A 21,748-nucleotide genomic window follows, 5' to 3' on the forward strand; every position below is an offset into this window, starting at 1 on the left:
ATCTTAATCTTCCTTATTTGACTGCAACATACAAACTATAATAGAATTTTGCAACATTGTAAAAAAAGAAACTTCGAAAGGCTGAACTAATTCATGAATACTTTAATGAAATACAAAATCCTATTTATACCTCCCCTAAACATTATAATGCAACCATCATTAGTTACAGAATTTCATTTTTTCTAAATCAAGAACCGCTTATCCCACTTAGTCTTCAACCAGAATTAATTGAAAACGAAACTAGCTGTCGAAACGTACCCTGAAACAATTGAATACTCCCCTGTATGGTCCAAAATTCAAAATTGCATAAACATAACCAAAATGCCAACATTGATTTTATATTCTACACCATTAATCATTGGTACTATCCTCCAACACGAACCACACCTTAATCCAATCACCGAAAGGCCAGAATCCCCACATTACATTGTTTCCGACGAACCCATAACCCCTTTCCCAGTTACAAGTTCCCCTCTTAGCCAGCTTCCTTCCTCACCATAAACAATTGCAAACTATCCCAACTACATCAATGTCCTTGTCCCCTACCCTGGAATTTCTTTCCTTTAAACACTAATGACAAATTTTGATTTCCTACCCACACTATTTACATTAATTATGTATTTTCATATCGATTTCAATATTTTCTTATGATATTCTGATCGAATTGCATTCTGGATAAACACTCTTGAAAACACCACCCACAAATATTTTTGAAAAAAATTCCCCATCATACACCGACATCATTTCATTTATAGAATCTAGAATCGACGAACTTTTGCACGGTTAATTTGAATTGATTGACCGTAATAATTAAGATGAGTAATTTCAACCATAGCAACAACTCGCCATTCATAAACGAGGATCAATATCGACAGGACCCCGACTCCAAGAATTTAAAATACTCCATTTCCCGATGTATAAATACTTATGGCACGCCCGAAGACAGCTGCTGGGTACATTCGGCGACTACAATATTCGCGACGCGACAATGGAGTCAGTTCCATTTTTTGAATTTAACGAGCCGGGTTATAACCTAAAACTAATTTTCCATCCCAGCTTATATATGAGTACGATCTTGAGAACCCCACCTCTGAAAACCTAGAATGTTCCTTTAACATCAATCAACAAAAGCAGAAATCCCAATAACGGTCAAAGAATATAAGAAAGAACAAATGCATTTTGACGTCATTGTTTGCCGAGAAAAAAGTTTGCCCATTCTCAAGGGAAAACATTGTCCTTTCTAACTTTAACTCTTGTACATAAAAACAAGTTCTATAAAAAAGGGAGCTTGAGAAGCCAAAGAATGTTCCAGAAGCTAAGTGCAAAATGGTCAAGCAAAAAATTTGCATAAAAAAGACCAGGACGTTTACAAAAATTGCTAAGATTTCGTTCAAGAGCAATTAGAAATTTCAAAAAGAAAACAGTATAAAAGAACTGTAAAAGAACATTTGTCACCCTTTTAAGACTATTTAGTTTCAGCACCAGCTTTTGCTGGCCACAAACAACGTTTCGACAAAATCGCAAACCAATATCAACACCTATTAAAAGCAGTAAAGCCTCAAAGCAGATGTAACAAAAAACCAACAAAATTGTTGGCAATATTTTTTAAAACAAATATTGTAGATATTAATTTCGATAACAAATGAAAACCAACATTTCTCTAAAAACAACACAGCACGAAATTGGCAGCCCACAGCAAAAATTTTAATTCCTTCAGCTCCTCAAAGAAAGATAAAAAGCCAAAAACAGCTCGAATTCACAATGATTTTCTATAAATATTTTAGTATGTGCTACACGCTCCTTCTCTCCAAACCAACACAAAAAACGCCATAACGAAATAATACGTACATAAAACACAACCGACTAACGTTGGAGCTAAAATAAATTGCAGCCAGCTTCGGTCGGGAGGAGTAACTAAATTTACTACGAGCTGCTTCAAATCACGTCAGAGTTTATTATATACCACTATAACCACAAAAAGCTAAGATAAATACACCCATTTAGAGGCGCTTTTCAATTGACTTTTCGCAGTGAACTGACATTACTTAATTCCAGCTGCCGACACTCGTGAATGAGAGAAATCATATCACGCAAATGAAAAAACAAGGGAATGAAAGTCCCTCAAAATATCAAAACGGCCGAGCAAAAATGTAGCATAAGACCAAAACTTTAACAAAAATTGCTGCAAACTTCCTTCGAGAGCAATTAATAAACATAACTGACATATTGTAAGAAAATAGCTGCAACAGCTTCGAAGACTTGCAGTCTCAAAATGTCAAAAAAGAAAATAACATAACCGATTAAAGTCGGGCGAATTGCTCTCAAACGACCGGCGAGCGGTTGGCTTTTTCAGTAGCTAGCCACGGGGGGGGGGGGGGGGGGGTGCACCGGGGGCTGATGGAGGGGTTAACACTGGGTTGGGGGCGGCAACAGCGCGGTGGGGGATGGAGGCAATAGTGGGGGTGGGGGGTCAACAGGGGGGTCTCAACCTCTAAGAACCGCCATTAACACCATAAGTATAAGTCTCCAAAACAGTTTGAGCTGAATCAGAGCTGAAAGGCTCTAAGAGCACTTAATGCCCGCTGGGCGCTACCTGTTTATCCCGTTTTTGAGGACGAAAAGTCGAATGGGTCGGACGAAAAATCGGTCAAGCGAAAAATCGCATAAAAAACCGACAGGACTAATATAATTGCTACAAACTTTGTTTGAGAGCAATTAATCAGAACAATCCATGCTGTCTCACTAGACATAGACTTATGTCTTGTTTTTAGAAGGTGCCTTCAAATAACTTTCAATTAGACTGAGGCATCGTAAATTTACCTAAATCCTCAAATTGAAGCGATTAAAGTCATTCTATGGAGTGCGGAAAGTCACGAGTGCCCAAAATTCACTCGTTTGAACAAATAACTAGCTCTAGTAACATTGGAAAACAAAGTCACGCACGCCACGCGTTTGAAAAATTGGATGAATGCAAATTAAGATAAGGCCAAAAATAGCTCCGCTCAACCCATCAATAAAAAATTCTCGATAAACTTCACTTAATTTTTGGCGTTGTTTATTTATTTAAAATTATTTGGAGTATAGCAGTAAAAGACTTCAATTAACTTTTTGACGAGGTAACTGACTAACCTCGGGCTAAATGCTCTCAAACAAGAGCGCGGTTGGCTTTAACCAGCAGGGGCTTAGGGATGCTAGTAACAGGGAAATCTAGAGTTGGGATTTCTGCAACGAAGGCGTATTCTACATTTTCAAAAAAACTATCATTGAAGTGTTGTACACAAATTTAATCCAATCTGCTCAATTTTTCTATATTGGCTGAAAAGGTTTTTGACGTGAATGGCTAATTAAGTTCACTAAGAGTCGCAAGTCATTGTCTTTTTTAAGTTTTGTTTCACTTCTGATTTTGATTGTCTACTTTCTGGCAATGATACAACCGTCTCTCGCTTAGCCATGGATGAAATTGTCTCGAAGAACTTACCCTTCAACCTGGGAGACTTAGTCACCAGGGAGACTTTCAAGGAATCTTCCGGCAGGGCTGCGCAACTGTCTTCATCAATACAAACAAAACTGCTGCTGCCTTTAATTTTTCTCGAGAACTGCATTGAGAAATGTAGCGGAGCTTCTGCCATTAACTCTTGTGACTTTATCCTCAAATTAGAAACGTGAGCCGCAATCCCATTTTTGGAGATAGTTTCGCAGGAATTTTGTGACGAGGTACTGCCTATTCTTGACCTTGCGGTTGTTGTTAACCGATCTGGGAAAATGAAAATCCGCTCTGGACTTATGTTGAGTTTTGAGTACATGGTCAGATCTTTTTGAGACCCATAAGCAGCATAGTAAGAGATATTCATATTTTCCTTGAGTTGTTTCAGCATATTTCCCTTCTTGACCATGTTCTTCTCTGGAGTGCTTAATCCTTCCACAAACAGACAGAGAGATGGAGGAAATCCGTGTGCGTCCAGCCACGACTTAACCCTCTCTTTCATGATGTTAGGTCTGGCACTTGCGTACACAGCCAAGTAGCCAAGAGCACACCAGAACCTGACTAACTCCACCGAAGAATTTCTGAGCTTCGAGTTGGAACCTGAAATCATTACTCTCCCATTGGTTTATGTACTGTAAGGTACTTCTTTTAAAGTACTTCAAGTCTTAATTCTCTAATGAATTTTTGACTCACACATACTCCAAAAACATACCCGGCAGATTGCCGGAAAATAGCCGCCGTTGATTCCAATAAGCATGATTGGGATTGAAAGAATAGAAGATATTGAAAAAAAAAAAGATTTTTTGTACAAAATTATTCTTTAAGTCCGATTTATTTTGATGGCATTTCGTAGTTGAACATACTTCTGTTTCTTCGAGAGAGGCTACAGGGGCTATTATCAATACCAATAAGCATAAGATATGGTAACTAGGACTCATAGAAACGACGTTCAAATAGCGGGCATCTAAAATTGGGCTTTATGGGTTTATCACGTTTCTATTTCTGACTTCAATTTTTTATACTGACTCTGTTCATTTTGAATTGCTTTGCTGATCAATTGATGTTCAAATTCAATTTTAGCAGAATGAGAGAAGAGAAACTAGCCTAGAGAAGTCAAAAAGATTTCACGCAAAATAAAGCGAAAAAAAGATCGACGAAGTAAAAAAAAACATAGCAGGACAAGTCCTGAAATACAATTCAATGAATTGAATGAAAAATATAGAAAACTCTACATGACCAGTAGATCAATTGAAGAATGCCAACCAAAACACAAACACAATCATCTCAAAACATTGAGAAACAAACAATCAAACAAACCAGACAAAAATATAGTCATTGCTAAAAATTTTTCAGCTTTCACCACTAAGGCAAAATTTGACCCCTATAAATATACCTTTTTCAAAAACATGTCCAAAACCAATTTTTGTTTCTAAAATCGGACCAGTATTAAAACTTAAAGACCTGAAAAAAATTCATTGGCCCTTCAAGATCGATTAACACGAAAATGACCGGAAAACTTAAAACACGAAATCAATTGCCAAAATTTATGAAATGTTGCCGAATATTGTGAGATTAAATTTTTCAGAATCATTTCTGTGTCTCTAGAGGCTATCCAGTAACCCAATTCTAAGTCTTAAAAAATTCAATGGCTCAAAGATCGATAGGCAATAATTTTTAGAAAAAATTTTTAAATTTCAAAAAATATTTTTTTCTCTATTAAAAAGTTGAAAACCATTCAATTCCCCCTAGCAACTATTTAATAACATATCATACTATCAAAACCTGAATGAGGCTACCTGGCTACTGAGGCAAGAAAAACTGAATAGACAAATGTTTTGAAAAAAACTTGAAAAAAAGTGCAAATTTTGTTAGAAAATATCTGAAATTCGAAAGGTTAAATTGTTAAACAGAAATCCATTGAAACTAGCAAACATTCATTAACTTTTATCAGTGTGTGGAATAGGTTTTCTTGCACTTGAGAATGGACGAATATCGAAAGCTGACATAAACTTTAGAAAACCTTTAAAAAAAATGCAGATTTTATAAAAAAAAAGCTAAAATTCGAGAAATTAAGAAGAAAACCATTCCATTGTTATTAGAAACTATGCAGTGCCCTATTAACAAACCTCAAAGAAGATTGCCTGGTTCCTGAAACTGGAAATACTGAAAAAATGATGAAAATTTTCAAAAACTTGAAAAGATGCGAATTTTGTCAGAAAAAATTGCTAAAATTTGTGATATTCAAAATGAAACCTATTCCTTGGCAACTTAAATCTTTTTAGTAACTTATTATTCAACCCCTGATGAGGTTTTCTGGCCCCTGGGGCTCAAACAACTTGAATTATGACAATAAATGTCGAAAAATATGAAAAAAATTGCAAGTTTTGCCAAAAAATGCTAAAATTCACGATAGCAGAAAGTTGAAAACCATACCTTTACCACTAGAAACTATTCAGTATTCTATCAACAAGTCCTTTATCAAAATCTGTAGGAGGTTTCTTGACACCTAGGGCTGAAAAAACTCAAAAATTGACAAAAATTTTCAAAAACCCTGAAAAAAATTGCAAAAATTAGTATCATTTGGTGTGTTTGAGTTTGTAGTACCAAAACATATGGCTCATCAAATGATCATAAAAAGCAATTTTGTCTCATAAAAGGCCTTCATCAAATATTAAAAACTTCAACCTAAGACTAATCAAACAAAAACTAAAAAAATAACAAAAAACAAGAAAAATTGCAACATTTTGAGCCCAAAAACTCCTAAAAATGACCATTTAACCTTAATTTAAGGCCGTCCCAGCAGCTGCACTACTAAAAGCATTTGAAGGACTACAAAAGCCCACTTTGGTCCTCTAATGAAACTTAATGCCCGCTGGGCTTTACCTGTTTATCCCGTTTTGAAAGATCAAAGTCATTGAAAAATGTGTGCACACCTTAAAAAAAAACACAGCGCACCAATACAATTCAAATTCTTTGAATTGTAAAAAAGACAGAGCACCAATACAATCCAATTCTAGGATTGTAAAAAACACAGCGCACCAATACAATTCAAATTCTTTGAATTGTAAAAAAGACAGAGCACCAATACAATCCAATTCTAGGATTGTAAAAAACACAGCGCACCAATACAATTCAAATTCTTTGAATTGTAATAGGAGCGCTATAATAGCCGGCTGAGAAGATGAGGGCGGCTATTAATGATCAGAAAATGGAGCGATATGTTGGCTATATTAGTGGCTGACTTCGGTTCTTGGCATTCCGGACACATCTTAGTTTTTGGGACATACATCGTCGGACTTGTCGCTCCTAGACATTTCAAAAAACATAGCAAGACAAGTCCTGAAATACAATCCAAGTAATTGAATGAAAGACAAAACTAATGAACCTGACCAGCAGATCAATTGAACAATCCCAGCCAACAAGACAAAATCTCAAAAGTTGAGAAACTAAAAGAATCAAACAAACTAACCAAAAAAAGAGATCATTGCTAAAAGCCTTGAAGCTTTTAACTTGAAGGCAATATATATGACTCATTTCAAAATAAATTATCTCACGCAAAAACCTTGAAAAAAGAGACGAATCTGCCACAAAAAGTAGATAAACTGGACAAATATGACAAATGCATCAAGAAACTGAGAAGAGAAATTTAAAGAAAATTTCCAAAAATATCGCTATAAAAAGGTCAAAACATTTTTTTTACTCTGGAGTTCTGTTTTGTAAACCGTCTACAACATTTAAAATGTTTCGTTGGCCAGTCAAGATAGTTAAACTCAGAGAATAACAAAAAATCGAAAAATTTGAAAACAATCGAAAATTTTAAATTGCAAGCTTTATTTAAAAAATTCCCTACAATTGGAAAATTAAAAAATTGGAAACTATTTTATTGCCCCTAGAAACTATGTAGTTACCTACTAGCAAACCCTATAAGAGAATCCCTGGCCACTGAATAAAAATTTCAAAAATTCAAAAAATTGCAACTTTATCAAAAAATTGGTAAAGATATTAAAAAGTTGAATACCATTCCATGGCCAAAAAATATTTTCAGTAAATTGTTAGCAAACCCTAGATGAGGCTTCTTGCCCCCTGGGGCTGAAAAACTTGAATAATGACAATAAATAGCAGAAAATTTGAAAAAAAAACAAGTTTGATTAAAAAAAATTGGTAAAATTCATGAAGTTAATATATTTAAAACCACTTCATTACCACTAGAAACTATGCAATAACCTATTATTAAACCCCAGAGGAGCTTTTTTTGACATCAAAGTCTGAAACAACTCAAAAAATGACGAGAATTTTCAAACAATTTGAAAAAATTAGTATAAATTACCGTGTTTATGTTTGGAGTAGCAATAGATATAGCGCTTAAAGTAGCCGTAAAAACCAATTACGTCTTGCAAAGGACCTTTATCAACTTTAATAAACCTCAATTTCAGACTGGTCTAACAAAAATTCAAAAAAAGACGAAAGGGTGCTAAAAATTTCATTCTTTTAGGTTCAAAAACTCCCAAAAACGACCTTTTAACCTTGAATTACGGCCTTCCCAGTAGCTTCACCACTCTGAGTACTTGATGGACTACTTAACGCGGGCCACTAATGACACTTGATGCCCGCTGAGCTTTACCTGTTTATCCCCTTTTGAAAGCTCAACGTCATCAAAACAGGTGTGAAAATATCTTACAAAAATAAAAAAACATAGCAGGACAAGTCCTGAAATACAATTCAAAGAAATGAATGAAAAATTCAGACGTACTCAACCTGACCAGCAGATCAATTGAACAATGCCAGCCAGCACACAAAAATCGTCCAAGAATTGAGAAACTAAAAGAATCAAAACTAAACAAAAACAAACTCATTGCTAAAACTCTTGAAGCTTTTAAACCTAAGGCAAAAATTTTTCCCTTTAAAAACACCTATTACATAAATATGTTCAAAACCAATTTTGTTCCTGATATCGGTCCAGTATTATATCTGCAAGACCTGAAAAATATTCATTGGCCCTTGAATAACTTGAATTAACTCGAAATTGACCAAAAAATTTAAGAAATCAATTGCAAATTATAAGGAAATGTTGCTGAAAATCGTGATATAAATATCTTCAGAATCTTTCCTGTGTCTCGAGGCTATCCAGTAACCCAATTCCAAGCTTTAAAAAACTCATTGGCTCATAGATCGATAGGCAATAACTTTTAGAAAAAATTTCAAACTTCAAAAAATAGAAATTCGTTCTATTAATATGTTGAAAGTCATTCAATTGCCCCCTAGCCACTATTTAATAACATACTGTCAAATCCTGGATGCGATTTTAAGTCCGATTTATTTTGATGGCATTACGTAGTTGAACATAACGTACTTCTGTTTCTTAGAGAGAGGCTACAGGGCTACCATCAATACCAATAAGCTTTAGAGGTGGTAACTAAGACTTTTTTTATACTGACTCTAATCATTTTGAATTGCTTTGCTGAGCAACTGATGTTCAAAATCACTTTTAGCAAAATGAGAGAAGAGAGAAACTAGCCTAGAGAAGTCAAAAAGATATCACGCAAAATGTTCAAAAAGCGGCAAAATGAGGTAAAGCGAAACTTTTTTTATTCGAAGAAGTAAAAAAAAATAGGAAGGCTATAATAGCCGGCTGAGAAGATGAGGGCGGCTATTAATAAAATACAAATATAAAAAATATCGAAAAAATATTCGAAAAAATTGCAATTCTATCAAAAAACTTCTAAAAGTCGAAACGTTAAATCGTTGAAAACAAATCCATTGAAACTAAAAACCATGCAGTAACTTTTTATCAGAACGTGGAATAGGTTTTCGTGCACTTGAGAATGGACGAATATCAAAAACTGACAAAAACTTTAGGAAACATTAAAAAAATTGCAGATCTTATCAAAAAACGCTAAAATTCGAGAAATTAAAAAATTAAAAAGCATTCGACTGTTACTAGAAACTATGCAGTGCCCTATTAACAAACCTCAAAGGAGATTGCCTGGTCCCTGAAACTGGAAAAACTAAAAAAATGATAAAAATTTTCAAAAACCTGAAAAAAATGCAAAATTGTTCAAAAAAATTGCTAAAAATTGTGATATTCAAAAGTTGAAACCTATCCCATGGCAACTAAAAATTTTTCAGTAACTTATTATCCAACCCCTAATTAGGTTTCCTTGCCCTTGCGACTCAAACAACTTGAATGATAACAAAAATGTGTCAAAAAAAATGAAAAAATAGCAACTTTTGTCGAAAAATGCTAAAAATTATGATGTCACAAAGTTGAAAACCGATCCATTACCACTAGAAACTGTGCAGTAATCTATCCTCAAACCCTTTATCAAACCCTAGAGAAGGTTTCGTGACACCTAGGGCTAAAAAAACTGAAAAAATGACAAAAGTTTTCAAAAAACCTGAAAAAAATTGCAAAAAATTAGTATCATTGTGTGTTTGTGTTGTAGTACCACGACATATAGCTCATAAAATGGTCATAACAAGCAATTTTGTCTCGCAAAAAGCCTTCAACAACTTTTAAAAACTTCAACCTAAGACTAAATCAAACATCTCAAAAAAATCACAAAAAACATGAAAATTTCCACCATTTTGAGCCGAAAAACTCTAGCCGAAATGACCTTTTAACCATAAATTAAGGCCATCCCAGCAGCTGCACCACTATATGCACTTGAAGGACTACTAAAGCCCACTTTGGGCCTCTAATGAAACTTAATGCCCGCTGGGCTTTACCTGTTTATCCCGTTTTGAAAGATCAAAGTCATTGAAAAATGTGTGCACACCTTAAAAAAAAACACAGCGCACCAATACAATTCAAATTCTTTGAATTGTAAAAAAGACAGAGCACCAATACAATCCAATTCTAGGATTGTAAAAAACACAGCGCACCAATACAATTCAAATTCTTTGAATTGTAAAAAAGACAGAGCACCAATACAATCCAATTCTAGGATTGTAAAAAACACAGCGCACCAATACAATTCAAATTCTTTGAATTGTAATAGGAGCGCTATAATAGCCGGCTGAGAAGATGAGGGCGGCTATTAATGATCAGAAAATGGAGCGATGTGTTGGCTATATTAGTGGCTGACTTCGGTTCTTGGCATTCCGGACACATCTTAGTTTTTGGGACATACATCGTCGGACTTGTCGCTCCTAGACATTTCGTTTGATGGCTCTTCAGGCTGGTTTTTTTGCTGAATTCATCTGCACATCGGGCACATTTATGTACAGCTTCAGATCCTCTATGCATTTTTTCTTTGAATGGCTAATCCAGCTCTTGTTTTTGAGATTCTCTTGCAACATAGTCATTCCATCGCTTCTCCCTGTGTAGCTGCTTCTTCTGATCTATTGAGAGGGCCAACATGTCTATTCTCCTCGCACTCGACCCACTGCTCAATAAATCTCTCGCTCTCTGATCATTAGCTTCCACAACTTCATGTCCTTTGCTTGGTCTTCGACATGCAAAGGATCCCATCCTGCTTCTCTGGTGAGCTTCATCAATTAACGAGGAGTGCAAGGATATTTCTTGATGGGCTCTAACGTTTCTTCCAGCATCCTCAGCCATTCGAAAACGATTGGTCTGGTCTTTCTCTCTTCTGGCATGCGGGTCATAATATGTCCAAAACTTGGACATAATATATGTCCAGGACATAATAAATCACTTTGGACAAAATAGGACTTAATAAACATATTGTCTTGGCTTGAACAAAAACCGTTTATAGCTCAAAGAAACTTTATTCAAATGATTTGTGCTCTATCCGCATAGATGGTTTAAGTATTTTTTTAGCAAAAAGCTGTTCGCCCAAACATTGACGCTTAGCTAACCTGTAATTGAAACACTGTCAGCAAATGTGCCGTCTATACTGAATACAACCGCTTGAACTCCCTCGGGTGGGAGGACACAGAGAGTAGATCTGGCACGGGAAAGGTCACCAGGACAGACGGCCCTGACACTGTACAGTCCTATTGAGAGACCCTTGGCAAGAGTGTAGTTGTACATTATTCTCCCCTTGATACCTGTTTTGATCTGACCTGAACACAGCAGAGCAAATCAGATATGCAACGAAAAATAAACTGTAGCGAATGGGGACAGTTTTTGTTGAGCACTTAATTTGAACAACCAAATAACAAATTGCTCTCGAAGGAATGGCGGGGTTCGTTTCTATTATCGTGGCCTGCTTCAGTCAGGAGAGGTGGCTTCTGTGGAGGGGGGGTACTATAGATAAAATAGTAACCACTATTATCGGTTACTATAAGGGTGGATTCAATTATGAGTGTGGGGATTAACAATAGGTGTATAACTTTTATAAGGTGCCCTTAGGAAGTCAATTTCAACGAGCTTTGCCAATTTTCATTTGACTTGAAGTAGTAAGCTGCCGTCAAGGGAGTGGAGCTAGTAAAATTGTAAATGAGGGCAATTTAGAGAACGCAAAACTAGATAACTCAAAAACGGTGAAGCGAAATTTATCATTGAGACATTTTAACCTAAACATAACCGACTAACGTCGACCGAATTGCTCTCTTCGCTTCGTCAGTAGCTAGACACGGTTTAGTGAGGGGGTGCACCGGGGGCTAATGGGTCGGGGCAACAGTGGGGGGACAACGGTGGGAAGTCGATTTTTGGAAGCACGGGGCCCTTACGGCCTGAACGATGTGCAGGGGTGTGGATTGGTGGGTGAAAGGAGAGGGGGCTGATGTGGGGAAGGGGGGTGGAGTGGTGGGGAGGATACTTAGGCGAAGAAGTTTTGCGCACAGCACGAATTCAATATTTTGAAAATCACTCAGTAGTCACTTCAATTCAGTTGTTTGCTGAAATACTCGAAAAACATGTTGCAGAAAAAAAAAGAAATTTTAAGGGACCCGCGCTCGAAATAGCACTTAGCAAAAACAGCAATTGAAAGCCTTAATTACAAGAGAAATTGTACCGATAACAAAGTCTTCACATAATATAGCACTAGCACCTACAGCGCATTGTTGAAAAGATAGGAACAGGCCATAAGATAGAAGAGAGTTATCAGAAAAACATAATAGGACAAGCCCTAAACGACCATCTAAATAAAATAAAGCACACGGACAAAGACAAAAACCGATTTTCAAGATACTACTAATGCAAAAGTATCAATATATACAACAAAAAACATAAGAGCAATTAAAACAAAACCGACTAACGTCGGGCGAATTGCTCTCAAACGACCGGTTAGCTTCTTCACTAGCTAGCCACGGGGGCAACAGCTGTGGGGATTCTTCAACCTCTAAGAACCGCCCTTCACATCATAACTATAAGACTCCAAAACAGTTTCTGTGAATCGCATACTTGGAGACTAGTGAGCTGAAAGGCTCTAAGAGAATTTAATGCCCACTGGGCGCTACCTGTTTATCTCATTTTTGGACGAAAAGTCAAATGGGTCAGACAAAAAATCCGTCAAGTGAAAAATCGCATTAAAAAGACCACAGGACTACTATAATTGCTACAAACTTCGTTTGAGAGCAATCAAACACTTTTGTTTTCACGGGTCTCACTCCTGTTTAAAATACACTGCAACAAAATTACAGATGAACACGCTCCACCAATACTCCTATTTAGTCGTAATAATTGTAGCCCACATCACCATAACTCCTCTTCGAGTTAAACAAATTTATATCACCAGAACTCCTTTTTGGGTCTTGAAAAATACCATTTTTTTCGGGTAGTAAAAAGAGACAAGTTTAAAATAATTACTTCAAAATCACAAGGGGCTCAAAAACAATTCTTTTGTGAACTGTTTGCTTAAGACATGCAGTATCCAACCTATTGATGACCAACAATCATCTGAATCCTCCCCATCGCCTCTCTCGCTTTTCATCTCCAATTCAACAGTTTCGCTTGACAGCTTTGAGACGAACACCCCCACACGATATCCGAACCGTCCTGTTATCATGGCTTCATTTCCTACTGTTATTGCTACGTCATTCAACACGTGCAGAGGCGGAAAACTCTTCGACTTCCGTGCTGAGCTTCTGCAAACAGGAAATTACTCACTCAATTGCTATTCTTTGTGACTGTATAGAATTACTTCTGAATGACGAGTTAGTTCCCACAATCGGTGACGTCACGTGAGATTCAGTTTGAAAGCATGATTGATCGAAAAGGATAAATGGATGGAAACATAGTTGATTTCAATTGCAAACTTCGATCAGTTAGTTGATAGCCACCGATAATGGTATCTAATTTTTGCTGCCCGTTATTTTGTCAACACGATTAATTGTCGATATTAAGCGCGACCCTACCATTAAATAATCCCAAACAATTTTATGCAGATAATTGACTTTAAAATTCTATTAGATAAACATTTTAGTACATGACAACACGAAAGAATGCTTTTGTGCCATTTTGATTTGAAAAGCGTTTGATTTAGTTTCTAAATGGATCAAGTATAATTCAACTAAACTCTAAACCTTACCTTTGATCTTCCTCTTCGAGACTAAACAGTCACAACACATTAGCAAAGCAGGACACAAAGCATGATCGCCAAAAATATTGGCACTCGAATTTCGTTACATTCAATTGGCGCTCATTTTACAAACAACAGACAGCATGTAGCAACAACAACTCCATAAACTGATACATTGAGTTCATAAAATTATTGACAAAATGAAACTACCAAGGCAAAACTAATAGTCGAAACATGCGGTCGAAATAGCTGCTAAACCGACTTGCGTGCCGTAAAATATATATATATATATATATATATATATATATATATATATATATATATATATATATATATATAGAGAGAGAGAGAGAGAGAGAAACGGCTGGGGAGCTTAGTTGATGGAGTTGTTGATGCAATCAATAAAAAATACTTGAAAATTATGTTTATCAAAATTAAAATTGTTCAAAAAATTGAATCCCTTATTTCATTCAACAACAGATGTAAGAATGGCAAAAATAACCCAAATTCAACCCAACCAAAACGTTGAAACGCTCCAATGATAGTTTGTATGTAAACCTGTAGCTGGTGAACTCGCCTTTTCAGCGCATGTCTTCAAATGAACAAGCATATAACAACAGTGATTGTTACACAATTTGAGAACAGTTTGAAACAACAAGGCAACACATTTAAGCTTGCCGTAGTTGTCGGGCTGGCCTTCGTAGCCAACGGCGTCGCTCTTTTATAGTTGAACGCATCCTTTCATCATTGGACACCGGAACCAATTGCCTATTAGAAAATATGCATTTTCAGTACTATATAGAACTAATATTTTACTCCTGTACACTAAAATCATACCATTTTAAAATTTTTTCATTTAAAATTTGTAAAAATCAACAGAATAAGGAAAAGTGTGGGTAGCATAACAAAACATAGCAGGCATTTTGCCGGAAAATAGCCGCAATTGACCCCCTTGAGGCCCATCGGGTTTGAAAAATGGCGGGTGGTTGGCTCTCGTAGTCGCCAGCTTAAGCTTAGGTAGCCTATCTTCACTGGGCGAAGGCATATAAAAAGAAAATTCAACCTTTGTTAATTTTTGTGTAGCGGGTGGAGTGGACGGCTTGGAGTGATACAAAAAATCCTACAAATAGGAATTGCTCCTAACAACATAAATTTATGTCTCCTAGGGGGTGTTTGCGAAAGGCATTCACAGTTCATAGAGGCTAAGGTCTCTTAGAGAACTGCTCAGCAGTTCAAAGCGCCTCGGACTTCTCAAGTTTATCGCGTTTCTCTTGACAAAAGTTACATCAATTAGTTGGTCACAAGAAATCAGTAGTACAAAGCATAACCGACTAACGTCGGGCGAATCGCTCTCAAATGACGGGCGAGCGGTTGGCTTGGTCAGCAGCTAGGCAAGGTTTAGTGAGGCCAGCTTTAGCTTAATTGAAGGGGCGTAAGTGAGCGCAGCGGGTGGGGTGCACCGGGGGGCTGATGGGTGGCAACAGTGGGGGGGGGGGGTTAATCTCAAAGAACCGCCCTTCGCACCATACGTATAAGTCTCCAAAACAGAATCTGTGAATCGCATACTTGAAGACTAGTGATCTGAAAGGCTCTAATAGCACTTAATGCCCACTGGACTAATATAATTTAACTGCACTTAAGACTGACAGGACTAATATAAAAGCTACAAACTTCGTTTTAGAGCAATTGAAGATACAAAATTGAATTTTTCCTAAATGTCAAAGAGCGTTCTAATTTGGTGAGCAGTTTGAGTTACATTACGCAACTACACTTTTCTTCGGCTTCTCAACTGGGTGCACATAAAGCTAACATTAATTACCACTAATGCTAGCTATGAATTGCTTTAAATAACTGATAACCTAACACACTACTCGTAAATTATCAATCCATGACGTTTCTTTTGATTATGCCCTTGCCCACATTTCGTAACGTTATTTGAATTAATTCTAAAATCCATACAAAAGATTTTTAAGAGGTTGATACTTAAACGAGTAAGCAGTATACTCTAATGAACTTAATGAGCTAGGTCTTTAAACGTCCAATCTTAAAGCCCGGGCTTTATCAGTTTAGCATATTGAATTTGATTTTGCTCTTTTGATCATGACCATATTCAACACATTGCGTAATTTAATGAGTGAAAGAATCTCAAATCCGTTCAGTTGAAACAGTGAGTTAGGGTAGCCATTAGACAAGCGTGAAAGTCAGTGACTTCTGAAGAACGATAAACCTGATCGAAAGGTAAAACGAACGTAAAAACCATTGCAGGACAAGTCCTAGCCTACAGTTTAAAGAGTTTTCATTGACTGAACAAAGAACTAGACCTAGAATGCACAAATGGATAACGCAAACCACTTAGAAAGAATTAGATTAAAAATGGAAAAAAAATTAAAAAAATCAAAGTAAAATTGCCGCATGTGGAACTACAATAGAGAGGGAATTTTTGTCCGAACACCGTTTTCTCACTCTTTATTAAATAAAAGTGAAAAAATGTACGCCGCGAAACCACTCACTTTTACGCCCGAACTCGTTTCGAAATGACCAAAATCACTTCTCCAATTTAACTTCAATAATCAAACTTTTTTGAACACTTGTTCAAAAAGACGACGCCTCGAAACAATTGAAATTCTCTGAATTGTAATAAACAGCAGGACGTGTCTTCAGATCCCACCCAAAACATTTAACTCAAAACACTATCAAAAGCAAAAACATGACCCTATATACATTAAAGCAAACGCAGGAGTTAGAAAACAAATAACACTTATTTTTCGAAAACTAGGTGTCGAAATTATCAAAATTAAAAACCAATAACAAGAACGACAGAAACAATTCGCATCAGCAATTCGCAGAAAGTACACGAAACGAGCAGGAAACTGGTGTTTTCAAGGATAAGAAAAACCATTGAGAAACAAAACAAAAATCAGATAAATAATCAGTTAAAAAAGACATATCTGGCAAAATGTTTCAAACAATATTGATGTCAAATTAATTAAAAACACACATTCAGATATTTAAGTCCTTGGCAACATAGTAAAATTCAATGTTGCATGAATGAATAAACAAAGAGCAGATCAAGGCGTAATATCGTCGTAACAAACATCTTGACAAAATCGAAAAGACGAGAAGGCCTATAATAGCCCCAACAAGTGCTTTGCGAAAATAGCCCGCAGATTACAGCAAACTACGAACATAGCCCGCAGATTGCAGGAAAATAGCCACCGCTGACGCGCTTGATGCACATCGGGATTGAAACAGAAAAAAAGACGAGATAAATTGACCGAAATCTTTTCTATTTTTCAAGTGTCAAAAAGTGCTCCAATTCGGCGTGCAGATTCGGTTGGATTCTAAAACTATGCTTAATTCAGCTTCTAAATTGAAAGCTAATAAGATTAATACCCATGTCAGCTACCAAACACTAATGAACTTTGATAACCTAATGCTCAATGACTTAATGACCGCGCTTTATTGGTTTAGCCCTTTTGATTTTGCTCCTTTTGACCTTGACTGTATTCGTTATCGTGTGTAATTCAATAAGTGAATGGATTTAAAAACCATTCAGTTGAAACAGTGAGTAAGGTAAGCTGTGACTTATTCAAACGAAAAACGTGATCAAAAGGTAAAGCGAAACAAAAAACATAGCAGGACAAGTCCTGACTAACAATTCAAAGAATTTTCATTGAACACTCAAAAAATTAGACCTAGAACGGACTTTGAATGAATTGGGAAAATCATTTCTAAAAAATCAGATCGGAAAATTGAAAAAAAATTCAGAATTTCAATGTCAAATGCCGCATAAGAACAAAAAATCAATAGCGATAAATTGAAATTTGGTTCAAACAAAAAACTAGGTCTAGAATGAACGAGGAATGGATTGAGAAAACCATTTGGAAAAAAATACAATCCAAAAATAAACGAAAAAAGTGAAACTGCCGCACGTGAACAAAAACCACTAGCGAAAAAGCGAATTTTTGTTCAACCACTGTTTTCTCACTTCACTTTAAAATTAGAGCGAAAAAAATTCACGCCGCAAAACCACTCGCTTTTTCGCTCCACTTCTTGTTTCGGCAACAACTCACTACTCTAATTTGACTTCAAAAATCATGAAAATGTGTGAACAAATCTTTAAAAAAACATAGCCGGAAGAATTCCAGAAACGGCTCGAAGTAGAAAAGTGACCATCCTCACTGACCTAAAGCATATTCCACATAATTATACTAAGCATTTTGAAAAAAAAAACAGGAAAAATATGAGAAAAGTATCTGACAAAAACGGAGACATGGTAAATTAAATTTTAACGGCAACTCCAGAAAAAAACATTGGTAAAGGAACCTGTTATACAGATAGTTTGCAACAAAATATTAACAATTGACAGACAACCCTAAAAAATGGGTTCAAAAAAAAAGGAAAACGGGATGACGGACAACACCGTAAGATAGAATTCTTTAAAAAACACACTGCAAAAGCTAAAAGCCATTCCCAACCGTTAATAAAATTCTCTCATAATCAGTCGCCCAACCAAAATTTGCTCGAGAAGCAATAAACAAGAAATAAAATAAAAGAGCAAAACACAAAATAACTAGAAATTTTGTCCAACTTAAAAAAGTGATGTGCCCTGTTTAGTTTTCACAATTCTACCCAAACATTATTCAACAAACAATTTTTACAACCTTTTCTGCCAGATCAGTCTCAAAAATCAAAAACGAAGGAAAGAAAAATTACTTGACTGTTTGAAACTGCTAAGAACAAAAAACCGAAAAGAAAGTTAAAAAATTCATGTTTGAGAAAATTGCCATGACTAGATTTGAAAAATCAGTTTATAGTAGCAATACCTTAAAAGTACCGCTCAATTTAGAATTGACTAAGGAAAATTAGAGCTAGAAGCGTAAGGACAGAAGAAAGTCGAAAATTATAAAAAATAACAAAAATTGGCAAAAATTTGCCCCAAATTAGCCAAGTTTCCTCAAAATTTAAAAAACCTTCAATCAGGACAAACTACCACCAAAACCGCTACAATAACTAGTTTCAACGATAAAACTTCGCAAACGTTATAAAAAATTAGAGAAGAATACAAAACTATGTAAAATTAGCTTCGGATAGTCAAAACTGCTGCCAAACAAATTAATGCTAGTTTTGATATTTGCGAGATACACTTTTTATTGAAAGGTTGGGATTAAAACTAGAAAACTTTTGAAAAAGTCACGTTCAAAGGAGTTGTTCAATTCACGAATTGCCAAACGAACGTTGCCATATACGTTCGTTTTTCAGAAAAAAGTCCGCTCGAAGATCTTAACAGGGAGAAATTACTAAAAAAATTCAAAAACTGACCTTAAATTTGAGAAATATGAGCCCATTTTACATCTGAAAAAAATATTAGGCTTTGAAAACCTTTGTGGTATCAATTCCATAAAATTATATATTAATACAGCATCCATCAAACACTTTCTAAAAAAAAAACAAATTACAAGTAAAAAAAAATTGAGCCAAATGGAGGAAAGACCGGCTAAAAACGGTTATCTAAATGCGTCAGTCTCTCAAGAACATTTTTCAAAGTCAGAAAGTCATTCACTGAACGCAGCGTATGATCAGGAAACTTCTCTCACTTAGCGAAAATCTGTTCACTACGACAACTTTTCGCAATTTCGCTTTTAGGTCAACCTGCCGCGTGAACAAAACTACTTCCTGTTAACAAAAAGACCGAGAGAAAATCAATACTCCTCGAGTCGTAAAAAAGACAGCGCCCCAATACAATTTAAATTCTTTAAATTTTAAAAAAGGAGAGCGCCTAAATAATAGCCGTTTGAGAGGCTGACGGCGGCTATTAATGAGATCAATCATAGCATCGCTGTCGCTCAGCGTCAATTAAAATGTTATTCAATTATGGGCAACTAAAACAAAATACAATTTCATGAACAATCACCTCGAAAAGATGTCAAATCATTAAGATAAGAAATGAGTGGAAACAAAAATTCTGGAAGGATCATTAGTCGCTAGGAAATTTTTTTTTCCGAACATGTAAATTAATAATACAACCAAAAGGTTAAAGTTTACATGCCTTCAGAATAATCACGAATATTTATTGAAACAATCAAAATTACACATCAAACTTCTTGTTATCTATTGATGTTGTCCATTGAGCTGTTCATTCCACTATATAAAAAAATAAGACACCAATGATCCTAACTGTCTATCTATTGGAAATTTTTCATGCTGACGTTGCAAAAACTCTGTTAAATTCCTTTTGAAAAGAATTTTGTTCTCGGTCGCTCTTACGTTAGAGGGTAATTTATTCCATTTTTGTATGCTCTTCAAAATCAAAGATCTTTTACTCTGCTTAGTATACTTTTGCGTTCTTATTATCAGCTGTTTTGTCCTATTGTTCTGTTTTAACTGTAGGCGGTTTGCACATTTTTTAAATGTTTCTGATACTATCCTCTGATTCAAGTCTGTGTGGAGTTTCAATATACTAAAAGTTGAAATAATTAATTCAGCTGGTAGGACATGCGATTTGAGAAAGATATCACGACAATGGTAGAATTTAAGACGCATATAACACACTTTTGTGCCCCAATTAATCTGTCGATTTATACGCTGTACATTTTTTGCTGACAATGTTTGTAAACAAACTCCACTGAATGACAAATGAGACAGGACTAAAGATTTGAAAACTTGCAACCTTAGTTCCAAAGGTATATGGTTTCTTACTAGATATAGTGAGCGAATGGCGGCCGCCATTTTCTTTAAAACTACATTTAGATGTGCTTCAAAAGTCAATTTTGAGTCAAGGTGTACTAAATAACGACAACTCTCAGCAGATTTTATTAAATTTCCGTTAAAAGTAACTTTTGGTTCTAATTCCTCCCTGGTAGAAAATTAAAGTAGTTCTGTTTTATCAGCATTCAAAGTGAGTTGATTTTCCTTCAAGTAACTGTCCGTCTTCAATAAAATATTTTCAATTTTTGTTGCGATTGTTTCTCCTGGTTCATATCGACATAAAATACTAGTATCATCTGCAAATTGAACAAGCTCAAAGTCACCGTTGATTTTTTTCTGAAAAATAGTTAACGTATAAAAGAAAAATTAGGGGTCCTAATACTGTGCCTTGCGGTACTCCGTGATTAACGAAAATGTGTTTTGAGACCTCGGTGCCTATTTTGACGCATTGTGATCTCTCTTCGAGCAAAGATCTCAATAAATTAACTGCAGGCTTAGAGAAGTTGAAGCACTCTGCTTTTTTAAGAAATATTTTGTGCGAAATTGAATTGAATGCTTTTGCAAGATCTAAAATTGCTGCAGTGTTTTGCCCATTTACATGCTTTTCTACTACTGTCTCAGTGAAAAACAATACTGCATCTGTTGAAGATTTGTTTTGGAATCCAAATTGCTCTTTATTCAATAGATTGTTTTCATTAATGTGATCCATCATTTGGAAGAGAAGCTTCTCAAAAAGCTTAGCAAAAGTTGGTGGGACCGAAATTGGTCGATAGTTGCACACTTGTGTTGTTGATCCTTTTTTGTGAATTGGTGTGACATATGCATGTTTTAGAACAGTTGGAAAGACACTGTTTTGAATACATTCATTAAAAATAAATTGCAGATGAGCACCAATTGCGTACTTCTCCGCCTTTAAAGCCCATACATGGACAAATCCTGGACCCGGTGATTTACTGTTTTCTAAAATACCGATGGTTTTGTAGATTTCTTTTAAAGTCAATACTCTAAAATTGAATTTTTCGAAACAGTGGTCCAACCTATGGATATTGAGAGGAACGAAATCACCAGAATATTTTCCCATTTCCGCAAAAGATTTATTAAATGCATTGCAGATTGCTTTTTTGTCAAC

At 35.7% G+C, this 21,748-nt stretch overlaps 1 protein-coding gene across 2 annotated transcripts in view; it reads right to left on the reverse strand.

Annotated features, from left to right (window-relative positions):
* Nucleotides 1-3,227: 3,227 nt before the first annotated feature.
* Nucleotides 3,228-21,748, reverse strand: part of LOC142341549 (protein retinal degeneration B-like) — a 62,200-nt gene continuing 43,679 nt past the window's right edge. Inside the window, exons 8-11 of one of the 2 annotated variants that reach the window (XM_075392570.1) lie at nt 13,921-13,941; nt 13,269-13,477; nt 11,306-11,512; nt 3,228-4,084 (exon numbers count right to left, since the gene is read on the reverse strand). In XM_075392570.1, coding sequence (XP_075248685.1) covers nt 3,354-4,084; nt 11,306-11,512; nt 13,269-13,477; nt 13,921-13,941 — 1,168 coding nt within the window. In that variant the 3' untranslated portion in view covers nt 3,228-3,353. The remainder of the gene's footprint in view (nt 4,085-11,305; nt 11,513-13,268; nt 13,478-13,920; nt 13,942-21,748) is intronic. The other variant, XM_075392571.1, reaches the window with a different exon arrangement.

Source organism: Convolutriloba macropyga, chromosome 6, assembly GCF_964194025.1.
Source record: "Convolutriloba macropyga chromosome 6, txConMacr16.3, whole genome shotgun sequence".
NCBI classification, from domain to species: Eukaryota; Metazoa; Xenacoelomorpha; order Acoela; family Convolutidae; genus Convolutriloba; species Convolutriloba macropyga.